Source organism: Panthera leo, chromosome C1 (assembly GCF_018350215.1).
Source record: "Panthera leo isolate Ple1 chromosome C1, P.leo_Ple1_pat1.1, whole genome shotgun sequence".
NCBI lineage: Eukaryota > Metazoa > Chordata > Mammalia > Carnivora > Felidae > Panthera > Panthera leo.
The window spans coordinates 141264353-141277869 of record NC_056686.1 but is presented as its reverse complement, the minus strand read 5'-3'; the positions used below and the strand labels follow the sequence as shown (position 1 = coordinate 141277869).

Sequence of the window (13517 nt, the reverse complement as noted above, 5' to 3'; positions counted from 1 at the left end):
ACCTAAAGGAAATAGAAGCAGAGCAGCAAAGGCAGCCTAAATCCAGCAGAAGAAGAGAAATAATAAAGATCAGAGCAGAAATAAACAATATAGAATCTAAAAAAACTGTAGAGCAGATCAACGAAACCAAGAGTTGGTTTTTTGAAAAAATAAACAAAATTGATAAACCTCTAGCTAGGCTTCTCAAAAAGAAAAGGGAGATGACCCAAATAGATAAAATCATGAATGAAAATGGAATTATTACAACCAATCCCTCAGAGATACAAGCAATCATCAGGGAATACTATGAAGAATTATATGCCAACAAACTGGACAACCTGGAAGAAATGCACAAATTCCTAAGCACCCGCAAACTTCCAAAACTCAAACAGGAAGAAATAGAAAATTTGAACAGACCCATAACCAGTGAATAAATTGAATCAGTTATCAAAAATCTCCCAACAAATAAGAGTCCAGGGCCAGATGGCTTCCCAGGGGAATTCTACCAGACATTTAAAGCAGAGATAATACCTATCCTTATCAAGCTGTTCCAAAAAACAGAAAGGGAAGGAAAACTTCCAGACTCATTCTATGAAGCCAGCGTTACTTTGGTTCCTAAACCAGACAGAGACCCAGCAAAAAAAGAGAACTACAGGCCAATATCCCTGATGAATATGGATGCAAAAATTCTCAATAAGATACTAGCAAACCGAATTCAACAGCATATAAAAAGAATTATACACCATGATCAAGTGGGATTCATTCCTGGGCTGCAGGGCTGGTTCAATATTAGCAAATCAATCAATGTGATACATCACATTAATAAAAGAAAAGATAAGAACCATACGATCCTGTCAATCGATGCAGATAAAGCATTTGACAAAATTCAGCATCTTAATAAAAACCCTCGAGAAAGTCGGGATAGAAGGAACATACTTAAAAGTCGTAAAAGCCATTTATGAAAAACCCACAGCTAATATCATCCTCAATGGGGAAAAAGTGAGAGCTTTCTCCCTGAGATCAGGAACACGACAGGGATGTCCACTCTCACCGCTGTTGTTTAACATAGTGTTGGAAGTGCTAGCATCAGCAATCAGACAACAAAAGGAAATAGAAAGCATCAAAATTGGCCATGATGAAGTCAAGCTTTCACTTTTTGCAGATGACAGGATATTATACATGGAAAACTCAATAGACTCCACCAAAAGTCTGCTAGAACTGATACATGAATTCAGCAAAGTCACAGGATACAATATCAATGTACAGAAATCAGTTGCATTCTTATACGCTAATAATGAACCAACAGAAAGACAAATAAAGAAATGGATCCCATTCACAATTGCACCAAGAAGCATAAAATACCTAGGAATAAACCTAACCAAAGATGTAAAAGATCTGTATGCTGAAAACTATAGAAAGCTTATGAAGGAAATTGAAGAAGATATAAAGAAATGGAAAACCATTCCGTGCTCATGGATTGGAAGAATAAATATTGTTAAAATGTCAATACTACCCAAAGCTATCTACACATTCAGTGCAATCCCAATCAAAATTGCACCAGCATTCTTCTCGAAGCTAGAACAAGCAATCCTAAAATTTGTATCAAACCACAGAAGGCCCCGAATAGCCAAAGTAATTTTGAGGAAGAAGACCAAAGCAGGAGGCATCACAATCCCAGACTTTAGCCTCTACTACAAAGCTGTCATCATCAAGACAACATGGTATTGGCACAAAAACAGACACATAGACCAATGGAATAGAATAGAAACCCCAGAATTAGATCCACAAAAGTATGACCAACTAATCTTCAACAAAGCAGGAAAGAATATCCAATGGAAAAAAGACAATCTCTTTAACAAATGGTGCTGGGAGAACTGGACAGCAACATGCAGAAGAATAAAACTAGACCACTTTCTCACACCATTCACAAAAATAAACTCAAAATTGATGAAGGACCTGAATGAGAAAGGAAACCATCAAAACCCTACAGGAGAAAGCAGGGAAAATCCTCTCTGACCTCAGCCGCAGCAATTTCTTACTTGACACATCCCCAAAGGCAAGGGAATTAAAAGCAAAAATGAACTATTGGGATCTCATGAAGATAAAAAGCTTCTGCACTGCAAAGGAAACAATCAACAAAACTAAAAGGCAACCAACGGAATGGGAAAAGATATTTGTAAATGACATATCGGACAAAGGGCTAGTATCCAAAATCTATAAAGAGCTCACCAAACTCCACACCCAAAAAACAAATAATCTAGTGAAGAAATGGGCAGAAAATATGAGTAGACACTTCTCTAAAGAAGACATCCAGATGGCCAACAGGCACATGAAAAGATGCTCAACGTCGCTCCTTATCAGGGAAATACAAATCAAAACCACACTCAGATATCACCTCACGCCAGTCAGAGTGGCCAAAATGAACAAATCAGGAGACTATAGATGCTGGAGAGGATGTGAAGAAACGGGAACCCTCTTGCATTGTTGGTGGGAATGCAAACTGGTGCAGCCGCTCTGGAAAACAGTGTGGAGGTTCCTGACAAAATTAAAAATAGATCTACCCTATGACCCAGCAATAGCACTGCTAGGAATTTACCCAAGGGATACGGGAATGCTGATGCATAGGGGCACTTGTACCCCAATGTTTATAGCAGCACTTTCAACAGTAGCCAAATTATGGAAAGAGCCTAAATGTCCATCAACTGATAAATGAATAAAGAAATTGTGGTTTATATACACAATGGAATATTACGTGGCAATGAGAAAGAATGAAACCTGGCCTTTTGTAGCAACGTGGATGGAACTGGAGAGTGTTATGCTAAGTGAAATAAGTCATACAGAGAAAGACAGATACCGTATGTTTTCACTCTTATGTGGATCCTAAGAAACTTAACAGAAGACCATGGGGGAGGGGAAGAAAAAAAAAAAAGAGGTTAGAGAGGGAGGGAGCCAAAACATAAGGGACTCTTAAAAACTGAGAACAAACTGAGGGTTGATGGGGGGTGGGAGGGAGGGGAGGGTGGGTGATGGGTATTGAGGAGGACACCGGTTGGGATGAGCACTGGGTGTTGTATGGAAACCAATTTGACAATAAATTTCATATTTAAAAAATAAATAAATAATAAAAATAAAAATTAAATTAAATTAAAAAAAGAAATGTTTTGTCTTATGCTGTCTTTATTTATATTATGTCTTATGAATCTTATTTTGAGTACTTTGAATATATTCACTTATTTTCAATTCTTGTAAACACACCTGTGTTTCTCCTCAATAGAATCTTTACCAGAAAGACTGGAATGAGGCCAAACAGAAAGGCTATGACTTAAGAGCAGACGCCATTGAAATCAAACAGGCCAAAGCCTCCAGAGATATTGCCAGTGAGGTACGGTTTTATTTCCTTGTGGTATTTTTCAAGAATTTGGGGGGCTTAAAAAATCTATGCAAACAATTGCATTTTTTTTTACACTAAAGACTTACCCTATTTAAAACCATTAAAATGGAATGAAGCACATTAAGGTTAGTATAGATGAGGTATATGTATAAATGATTTCTAAGTTTTTTCTGAGTGGATGTAAAATAACACAAAGAGACTATGCAGAATTCTTGGGAGAATTCATTACATTTGATTGTTGACCAGTATCATTTTATCCCCCAAATATTTATGACATTATCTATAAATGTAGATAACAGGTGAAAGTTTCACATAAGACTTAAGACTGAAATCGCACCTTATATATAAGATTTTATACTGAAGGTTTATGTATAATTCTCTCAGTAATCTTGTGAAATTCATTTAATAGTAATTTAAAAACTTAAAATAATTATCCTACCAAGCCCCTTACCCCCACTCCCAGCTCCAAATCTTTAAGCAACCCTGTGCTCTTTCTCTGGGTTGTGCTCTATTTTTTATCTCCCATATCTACCTGTTCCTTCTTATTTTTCAATTTTAACTCTAAACACAATAGCCAATCTATAGTATCTGCCTTATTCCCAGTTCTCTTTCTCTCCCTTTTATCCAAACTTTTCTATGTTATCCAAATATAGAAAAGAAACAGATGCTATCTTACTCTAGTCCTAAGAAACTTAGGACAAGTGTGGACAAGATGGAAACTCTTGCCTACAGGCCTTTTGTTGTCGTCTGATTCACACCAATGACCTTGCTTTCCATTCCCGAAATATGCACCTTTTGCTTTATCTGTCTCCAAAATCACACAAATGACTTTTTCCTACTGAGGTACTCTCAGTGCTCTTGGGGGACAATCTGACTTAACATCCCACTTTCCAGGAAAACTTGGGGACCATGATTACACCTACTGTCTTATATTCCACATCTGAAATGTGTGATAATAATAGTATCCACTTCACAGAGATGTTGTGAAGATTGAGATGATAGTTGCTACTACTCAACTATTTTAACTAAAAAATTCAGCAATTTCACAAGAATCAACCTATACATTTGAAGCACTCATAATAGTATTGGGCATTTAGTAATTGCTCAGTAAATGTTAGCTATAATTTTTTGTAATTACTCTCATTCACCATGCTACTTCCCTCCTGATTTACTCATATTCTCTATGAAACTACCAAAAATAGCCCTATTTCCTTACTGAAATATGTAATGACTGCCAATGTTGAGCCAATTTACATTAAGGCAGGGAAAATATTCTGAAAACATTTAATGAAAAGTCCTCTTACTACATTATTTTCATATTTTTTTGTCTGTTTTTTCACAACTTTAGTACAAATACAAAGAAGGATACCGTAAGCAATTGGGCCACCATGTGGGTTTCCGCACCCTACAAGATGACCCCAAATTGGTCTGGTCTATACATGCTGCCAAGATCCAGAGTGACAGAGAATACAAGAAAGCTTATGAGAAGTCTAAAGGAATTCACAATACGCCATTGGACATGATGTCGATTGTTCAGGCCAAGAAATGCCAGGTCCTGGTTAGCGATGTTGATTATCGCAATTATCTGCACCAGTGGACATGTTTGCCAGATCAGAATGATGTGATCCAGGCTAAGAAGGCCTACGAACTGCAGAGCGATGTGCGTATATTATCAGCAGACTCTTGGGGAGATATTTGTCTCTGTATATCATCACAGTGTGTTCCCTAGGGACATAATTTAAGTGGTAATCCTAATAGAGCCTAACTTAATCTGTACCTTTCATGGTAGTAGAGTTATTTTGAACATTCTCTATCTTACAGAGGATTCCTTTTCATGTAGCAAGGCCTTATTAAGACAAAAAAAAATCACCCTCTCATTCTATGTAATTGGATAGAAAATTTCAGTCCCAGTTGTTTCAACCCATTACAGTTGTACAATCAGATATCTAAATTTCAGAAACAAATGTGAACTTAAGGAAATGTTAGATTTTAAGTTCCTCTGACACATATAGGAAAAATATGTATATATATATATATATATATATATATATTTATATTTAGAGAGAGAGGTGTATATAAGTAAAAGTATATATTTTTTCCTCATTATATATGCATCTAAAGACCTTTTTCTCCCAAATTCCTACAGATGTTATTCTAGTAGTACCAAAATGGCAGATTTCAAATGGTGAGCACAGAAGCTCAACCTTATATAAAAACAAAATCAAGTGCCATTGCTATCTGTCATTCTACAAGTGTCATTTGTCAGTCCTGTTCCAATTCCTGTAGGATATGGTGAACTTCTCCCAGAAATGTGTGCCCAGGATGTAACACCCAAATATTAACAATTAGTGTTGATCCTTCTGTTTCATGGGATTGGCCACCCAGCCGATTAGAGGTAGTGTGTGGCCCACTGGCATTGTGTTCTTGTGGGAAGATTTGACTCTTCTGCCTTCTGTGGTTCTCTCCTTCATGTAGAACGTGTACAAATCAGACCTGGAATGGATGAAGGGTATAGGATGGTTGCCAGAGGGTTCTGTGGAAGTGATGAGAGTGAAGAATGCCCAGAATCTCCTGAATGAGAGGCTGTATCGTATAAGGCCTGAGGCCCTCAAATTCACCAGCATTGTTGATACCCCTGAAGTCATCCAGGCAAAGATCAATGCTGTACAAATCAGTGAGGTAAGCCGGGCTGATGATACATTCAGACATAGTGGAGAAGTCTCAATTGTGAACTTTAATTAATTAGAAGTCTCTAATTGTGAACTTTAAATTGCTAATGCCAGCATTAGAACCTTGAACATTTATGTATCCAGATAGAATTTCATGTAGTCGATCAATTACCAGTATCCGCATTTCATTTATTTAGATAACTCTTTGGTTAACATAAGTGTGGTAGACATCTTCATACCCCACAGACTCTGATAACACACTTTGAATACATTTTGAGGTCTTGCTTATAATACAAGTCCACCAGTTAATACCATGATCACTGCCACCTTTCTATTTTTAATCATGAGGTAAGTTGAAAAGTCCAGGGGTGGCCCCAATATTAGATATTATCATAGTTATTTGGGCCAAGAAAGCCAGAACTTGATTAGCAATGTGGATTTTCATAGTTACCTGCATTGTGGGTTTACCTGCCTGGTAATTACATGTGAATTAATGGGAAAGGATCATTTTACTACCAGGTTCTGACTCATTTTCCATTTATATCATATCACACAAGAATATATTCTTGTTGAAGTCACTATCGGCATCTTTTAAATAAAAACGCAATGAAAACAAAATGTGATCTATGTTTTTACCTGAGAACATCCAAGGAGAACCTTTAATTGTACCTATAATTTTATTCATGTAGTAATGGACTTATTTACTTATCACCCACCCTTTGTTTTTCATTTTTACCAGCCATTGTATCGTGATGCCTGGGAAAGAGAGAAGGCAAATGTGAATGTGCCGGCTGACACTCCAGTGATGCTGCAGTCCAAAATCAATGCCATGCAGATCAGTGATGTAAGGAACTATATACATCCATTTGCTTTACACAATATTTTTGGCCTAACTGAAGCTTAAATTGATACGCTCCAGAGGGAGTTAAGCAAAAGGCATTTCCCTACCATTCCTTTTATTTCTAGTCTTTATCGATAAGTGCTCTGTGTGCACACACACATGCAAATGCGCTCGTATGTGTATGCATGTGTTTATAAATAGAGATGTGTGTCCTTATCTTTTTTGGAAGGAAAAATGCACTAGTTTCACCAAAAACAACATAAAAACATATATATGCAAGTATAGTAATATTTGGTTCTCTTTGTAGTGGCCCATCATTGATTTTTCCTCTTAAAGCAAAATGATATATATATTTTCTCATTTTCACATGATTTACTGTCTCCTAAATTACTTTCTTTAAAAAAAAATGAATTTTAATTAATTTCATTAAAAATCTACTGGCACTTAATTTCAGTATGAAACCAGCCTATTTTATAAATCTTAAGGGGAGACTAATTTTCAGTGTAACTTAACATACTCTCTTAAACACATCAGTAATGCTGACTCAGTGGCTCCCTCTTCAGATTAACTGTGGCATTGCAATCTCCATTTGCAGAAACAATATAAGCAAGCGTGGGAAGACGTCAAGATGACGGGTTATGACCTGCGAGAAGATGCCATTCCAATTCAGCACGCCAGAGCTTCCAGGGATATCGCCAGTGATGTAAGAACTACTCCTTTCACAGACTTAACCAACGCTAACAGACGACACACGAGAAATTAATACTTGTCTAATCTTTAACTTATTTGCAAAGGAATTATACTTAAGTAGAATAGAGATCACCGTGATTAGTGTCTTGTTTTAACATCTCAAATTCAGGAATAACTTTTACAACAGTTTGGTGATGCTTTTGCATCAGGGCTTGGCTCTTCTTATGTTTAAGAACAGATTTTTATTTTCTTTTCAGCATCTTGTCAATATTATTTAATTTACAAGCAGTTATAAAAATTCAATGGATAAAAGTAATTCTGAGGGGTTTTTTTAATGTTTATTTTTGAGAGAATGCAAGCAGGGGAGGGGCAGAAAGAGAGGGAGACAGAGGATCTGAAGTGGGCTGTGTGCTGACAGCAGCAAGCCCAATGTAGGGCACTAGCTCACAAACTGTGAGATCATGATCTGAGCCCGAAGTTCGAGGCTCAACTGACTGAGCCACCCAGGAGCCCCAGAATTCTGTTGTCTCTTGAAGTGCAGCATACATAAGTTGTTCCTGTAATAATTTTATGCAGTTGATGGATAAGCATTTTTAAAAAGTTATGATTTAATGTGTGCTAGAAAAGTATTGATTTTCCCCATTTACATAGAATGATAAATTTTAGAACAAAAATATTTTGAAGTTCACACTTGAAATTTATTTAAACAAAGAATCTAGTTGATAGACTAACGTATGAAGTACTGATAGTACTTGATTGTGGCAAAACGCCTGTGAAGGCGGTAGACAGTGACTGAAGTTTGGGAAACACCACATAAGCCTATATTGGGAATAATGCAGAAGCACAGTTCTTGCCTTCGAGGTGCTCACAATGTTTTCATGCATGTAGACATAGACAAAGCAATGTGTTAAGAATCATAAAACTTACAGTATGGACTTAAAAACAGGGCCGATAAAAGGCTCATCTAAGGGAGATAGAGTTATTTTGAGCAGGCTGTTTAGAAAAAGTGAGTTTGGAAAAATAATTCTTCTTTCTTCTGTTCACATACACCAGTATCTATACAAAACTACTTATGAGAAACAGAAAGGTCATTATATTGGATGTCGCACTGCCAAAGAAGACCCTAAACTGGCTTGGGCAGCAAAAGTGTTAAAGATGCAGAATGACAGGCTGTACAAAAAGGCCTACAATGACAACAAGGCCAAGATCTCCATCCCAGTAGACATGGTGTCCATCAGTGCTGCCAAAGAAGGCCAGGCATTAGCAAGTGATGTGGATTACCGCCATTACCTACACCACTGGTCTTGCTTTCCCGACCAGAATGATGTGATCCAAGCCAGGAAAGCCTACGACCTGCAGAGTGATGTAAGTTGTTGCTTGTGCACAGAGTACCAACTGAGGTGCCTGAGGAATGAGCTGTTTCCCAGGAAGAAAACCTTCCAGAGCTTTGCCTGGTCATTCCTCCTAGGACTCAGGAAAATGCAACTCTCCTTACATGAGCATCTCTTTAACATCTTACCAAGTTTACTGATTGCCTACCTTACTGCTGGTCTTATTCAGAAAGTGTTTTTTCTTTCTTTCTTTTAGTAGTGCTACCAGATTTTTTCTATAGATTCCTTAATATATGCTGTGTCTGTAGTTTCCTAAACATAAGAATTCCTATGATCCTTCACTGAATGACAGGGCTACTTCCTTGAAATTAATCTGAAAGGTTAGCAGTGTATTCCAAACTCATTAGTTTCCTTAATTCAGTGTTCTTCACAATATGGTGTTTCGTTAGTCTACTTAAAGTATTTTTCGATTCATATTTTCTGCTCATCCAATCTTTTAGAAATCATGGATTCCATTAGAGTATTAATTTCTTCTGTAGAATGAAAGCCTTCTTTAAATTATTTGAACTTGGTTCCCATAAGCTTCAAGGGATGCTTTCATGATGAATGAATTTGTTATAGAAAAGTGTATCCATCACTTGAAATGAATTGCCAACTGGTCGATTTAGGCCAGTTGCTAGAGAAATTCAGTCTCTCCATTAACCTGAATAACATTAGCATATAATGGAATGCATATGAATCAAGTTCCTAAAGGATGAGGAAGGCAAACTTCAAAATCTATATGTAATCCTTTTTGAGAATCCTTCTGAATTTTGGGTATCCATCATACTTTACACACTAAAATATACAATGTCCTTCTTCATTAAGATAGAAATTTTACTGCATTTTCACTCCTCTTACTACCTTTTTTATCCTGATATTTGTATCCTATTAACTGGTTATTAAAATACCATTTCTGAAAAGCAGAATGATTTTTTTATGAAATTAATAACCGGTGCTTAACATAGAGCAATTTTTTCTGGTTAACCACTTATCTATAGCTGAAAAAACAGGTGTGAATAACCAAGAAAATGCAAATCCCAATTCAAAGGGAGGTGCTATCTTGGAAATGGAAGAAAGAAAAAACAACTGAGATCAAAATTGTGGAACCAGGGATTGAATTCCTTTATTTTTTTTTATTGAAGTATACTTGACACATAAAGTCACATTAGTTTTAGAGGTACAGCATAGTGATTCAACAAGTCTACACTCACCAGAAGTGTGGCTATGATCTGTTACCATACAACACTATTTCAGTACCATTGACTATGTTCCCTATCCTGTACCTTTTATCCCTATGACTTACTCATTCCATAACTGGAAGCCTGTGTCTCCCACTCCCCTTTTACCCATCCCCCCACCTTCCTCCCTTCTTGAAAACATTAGGGTTTTTTTTTTGTTTTTTGTATTGATTGGTCTCTTTCTGCTTTTTGTTTGCTTATTTATTCACTTGTTATTTAGATTCTACATGTAAGTAAAATCATGGGGTATTTGTCTTTCCCAGTCTGACTTATTTCACTTAACATAATAGGTCCATATGTGTTGTCACAAATGGCAAGACCATGGTTTTTTTTCTGTCCTGAGTAAAATTTCATGTGTACATGCATACACACACACACACACACACACACACACACACACACCTACCACACCTTTGTTATCAATCCATCTATTGATCGCTTCCATACCTTGGCTATTGTCAATAATGCTGCAGTAAACATAGGGGTGCATGTAGGTCTTTGAATTTTCATTTTCATTTTCTTTGGGTAAACACCCAGTAGTAGAATTGCTGGATCATATGATATTTCTATTTTTAATTTTTTGAGGAACTTCTTATTTACCACAGTGGGACTGAATCCTTAATTATCCCTTTAAAATACACCATGTGCCAAGTACTGTGCTAAGCACTAAAGATACAACAGTGAATGAAGAGGAAGAAACAAGACAAAGTTTTAGACATTAGGGAGTTCATACTGATAACAAAGAAAAAGATGTTAACTACAGAATATCAATAGAAAAAAATCTGATGGCTGAGAAAGAGGGATCCATGGTGCTATGAAAAAGTGAGGAGGAAAACTTACCAAGGAAGTACTGAGTGAGTGGGAATATAAAGGGAGAGTAGGAGTTGGCTCTGCAGAACGACCACCATATGCAAAGGGGTCTATATACAAACAAGAAACCAAAAGTCCATTGGGGTCATAATGCATAGGTTAAAGGGAAGCACATATAAGACGAGGCTGGAAGAATTGGTAAGGACTGGTGCTAGATTATCATCACCTTCTAGTCCATGTTAAGACTTTGATCTTTGTCCTAAGACCAATGGGAAGCCATAGGATGCATGTGGTGCATCAGATTTGAATTGTAAACTTTATGACGATCATTCCAGCTGCTGTGTGGAGAACTTACTGGATAGCCCATTATTATTGCCTTAAAGCCCACCTGAGCTGGTATGATGTTACTTAAATATAACTCAAAATCTTCCATGCATCCCACAGACAGAGAGCTCCTTCTGCATCACTCTGCTTTTTTAAGAGTGTGTAAAGTGCCCCCGCTGCAAAAAACAAAGCAGAACAGAACACTGCTGTGCATTTGAGGAATTATGTCTGTCAATGCTCATTTTTAATTATTGTTTGTGGAAGGTAAAATATAACATAAAACTGCTTTCTTACTTTATCACAATTAAAAAACACTGCTTCTACTTAACTTTGTTTTCTTTCCCAGGCCATCTACAAGGCCGACTTGGAGTGGCTACGTGGCATCGGCTGGATGCCCGAAGGGTCTCCTGAAGTGTTGAGAGTCAAAAATGCCCAGGAGATCCTACGAGACAGTGTCTATCGGACACCTGTGGTGAAACTCAAGTACACAAGTATTGTTGACACACCCGAAGTTGTCCTTGCTAAGTCAAATGCTGAAAATATTAGTATTGTAAGTCACTTTTCCCCTCTGTGTTAAAATTAAATCATGCTCATAAATGATAAATAATTAACTTGGCAATCTGTTTGTAAGATAATGATGTTGATGATAGCAAAGATTTTAATCCATAATGTTGATAGAGCTGTTTTATTATTGTTCATAAACTTTAAACAAAAACTCAAAGTACTAATAAAAGGTAATCATGAATTGGTACCATTACCAAGTTCATATTAAATTTGAGTAACTTATATGAAAGACTTTTGGAAGTTTTTTTTCCTTAATATGAAAAGATTTTAGATCAGAACAGTTGAAAGTTGTGCCCTGGAACTCGCAAAACTACAAGTTGCAAACTAATTTTGTTATTGTTGGGTCTTTCCATAGCCAAAGTATAGAGAAGTTTGGGACAAGGATAAAACTTCAGTCCACATAATGCCGGATACTCCAGAAATTAATCTTGCTAGAGCCAATGCTCTTAATGTGAGCAATGTAAGTACCTCAACAGACTCCCTTTTTGTTTATAAGTTCACCAGCTGGTGCTATGATATCCCCAGGGAACTCTTCATAGTCAAGGGAGAAAAGATTGACTGGGTGGCAATGGGGAAGACTCCTTACCATAAGTCCTTGACCAGGAAAGGAGCAGGGGGCGCCTGAGAGGCTCAGTCATAAAGCCTCTGACTCTCGATTTTGGCCCAGGTCATGATCTTACAGTTTGTGGGTTTGAGCCCCACATCTAGCTAACACTGACAGCGTGGAGCTGCTTGGAATTCTCTCTCTCTCCTCTCTCTCTGCCCCTCCCCCAGCTTGCATTCTCTCTGTCTCTCTCTCTCTCATAATAAAAAATAAACTTAAAAAAAAAAAAAAGAGTGAGGAAAGGAGGAGATCCTTGGCTCTGAGTCGCCCAGCAAGGCCAGTTACTGGTGAGTCAGTGTCAACATGACAGAAAGGGAGAAGGTAATAAGGACCAGAAGGTTTAAAGAGGAATGAAGAGACACATGAGCAAGAAAGGGGAATTAGCAACAGTCAGACGAACAAAATAATTATAAGAATTCTTGCAAAACTTTATACATATTAATTTTAAAGCCTGGATCTGTAGAGGATTTTCTAGGAAATCATAAATTACCAAAATGAGCCCAGGGGGAAAAAAAACATATAACAAGAAATTAAGAGGATTATTAAAGACTCTCCTCCCTCCTCTCAGATGTCAGGGTCATCCAGATGATTTCATAGAATTCTTTCAGACCTTTAAGAAATAATCAAACTATAATAGAGCCTAATGAAAGAAGGAAAGCCATCACCATTTCCAAAACTTGTCAAAGATAGTTCCACAAATGAAAACTGTAAACCAATAGTGAAGAAAATCTTAAATATTAACAAATAAAGTTTAGTAGTATGTGAATATGATACGAGAAAAAATAATTAGAGTTCATTCAGGAATGCCAGGAGGGTTCCATATTCAGAAACCTAATAATGTGTCTGAACAGAAGAGAAAATCACATCTTTAATAGATTTGAAAAGGCATATGACAAAATCTAATATCCATTATTTTAAAAAATAAAATCCTAGTAAAATAAGGTTAAATGACTATCTTCTTGATGTGACTAAAAGAATAAATCTCAAATCAAAGCCAGACTCATTCTCAGTAAGTTAAGTTTCTCATTCAAGCT

The 13517-nt window shown here is 36.8% G+C and overlaps 1 protein-coding gene across 1 annotated transcript in view; it reads left to right on the top strand.

Annotated features, from left to right (window-relative positions):
- NEB (nebulin) overlaps positions 1 to 13517 on the top strand; it is a 223788-nt gene that overhangs the window by 125559 nt on the left and 84712 nt on the right. The window contains exons 76-77 of the mRNA XM_042948758.1: positions 11662 to 11865; positions 12235 to 12339. Coding sequence (XP_042804692.1) covers positions 11662 to 11865; positions 12235 to 12339 — 309 coding nt within the window. The remainder of the gene's footprint in view (positions 1 to 11661; positions 11866 to 12234; positions 12340 to 13517) is intronic.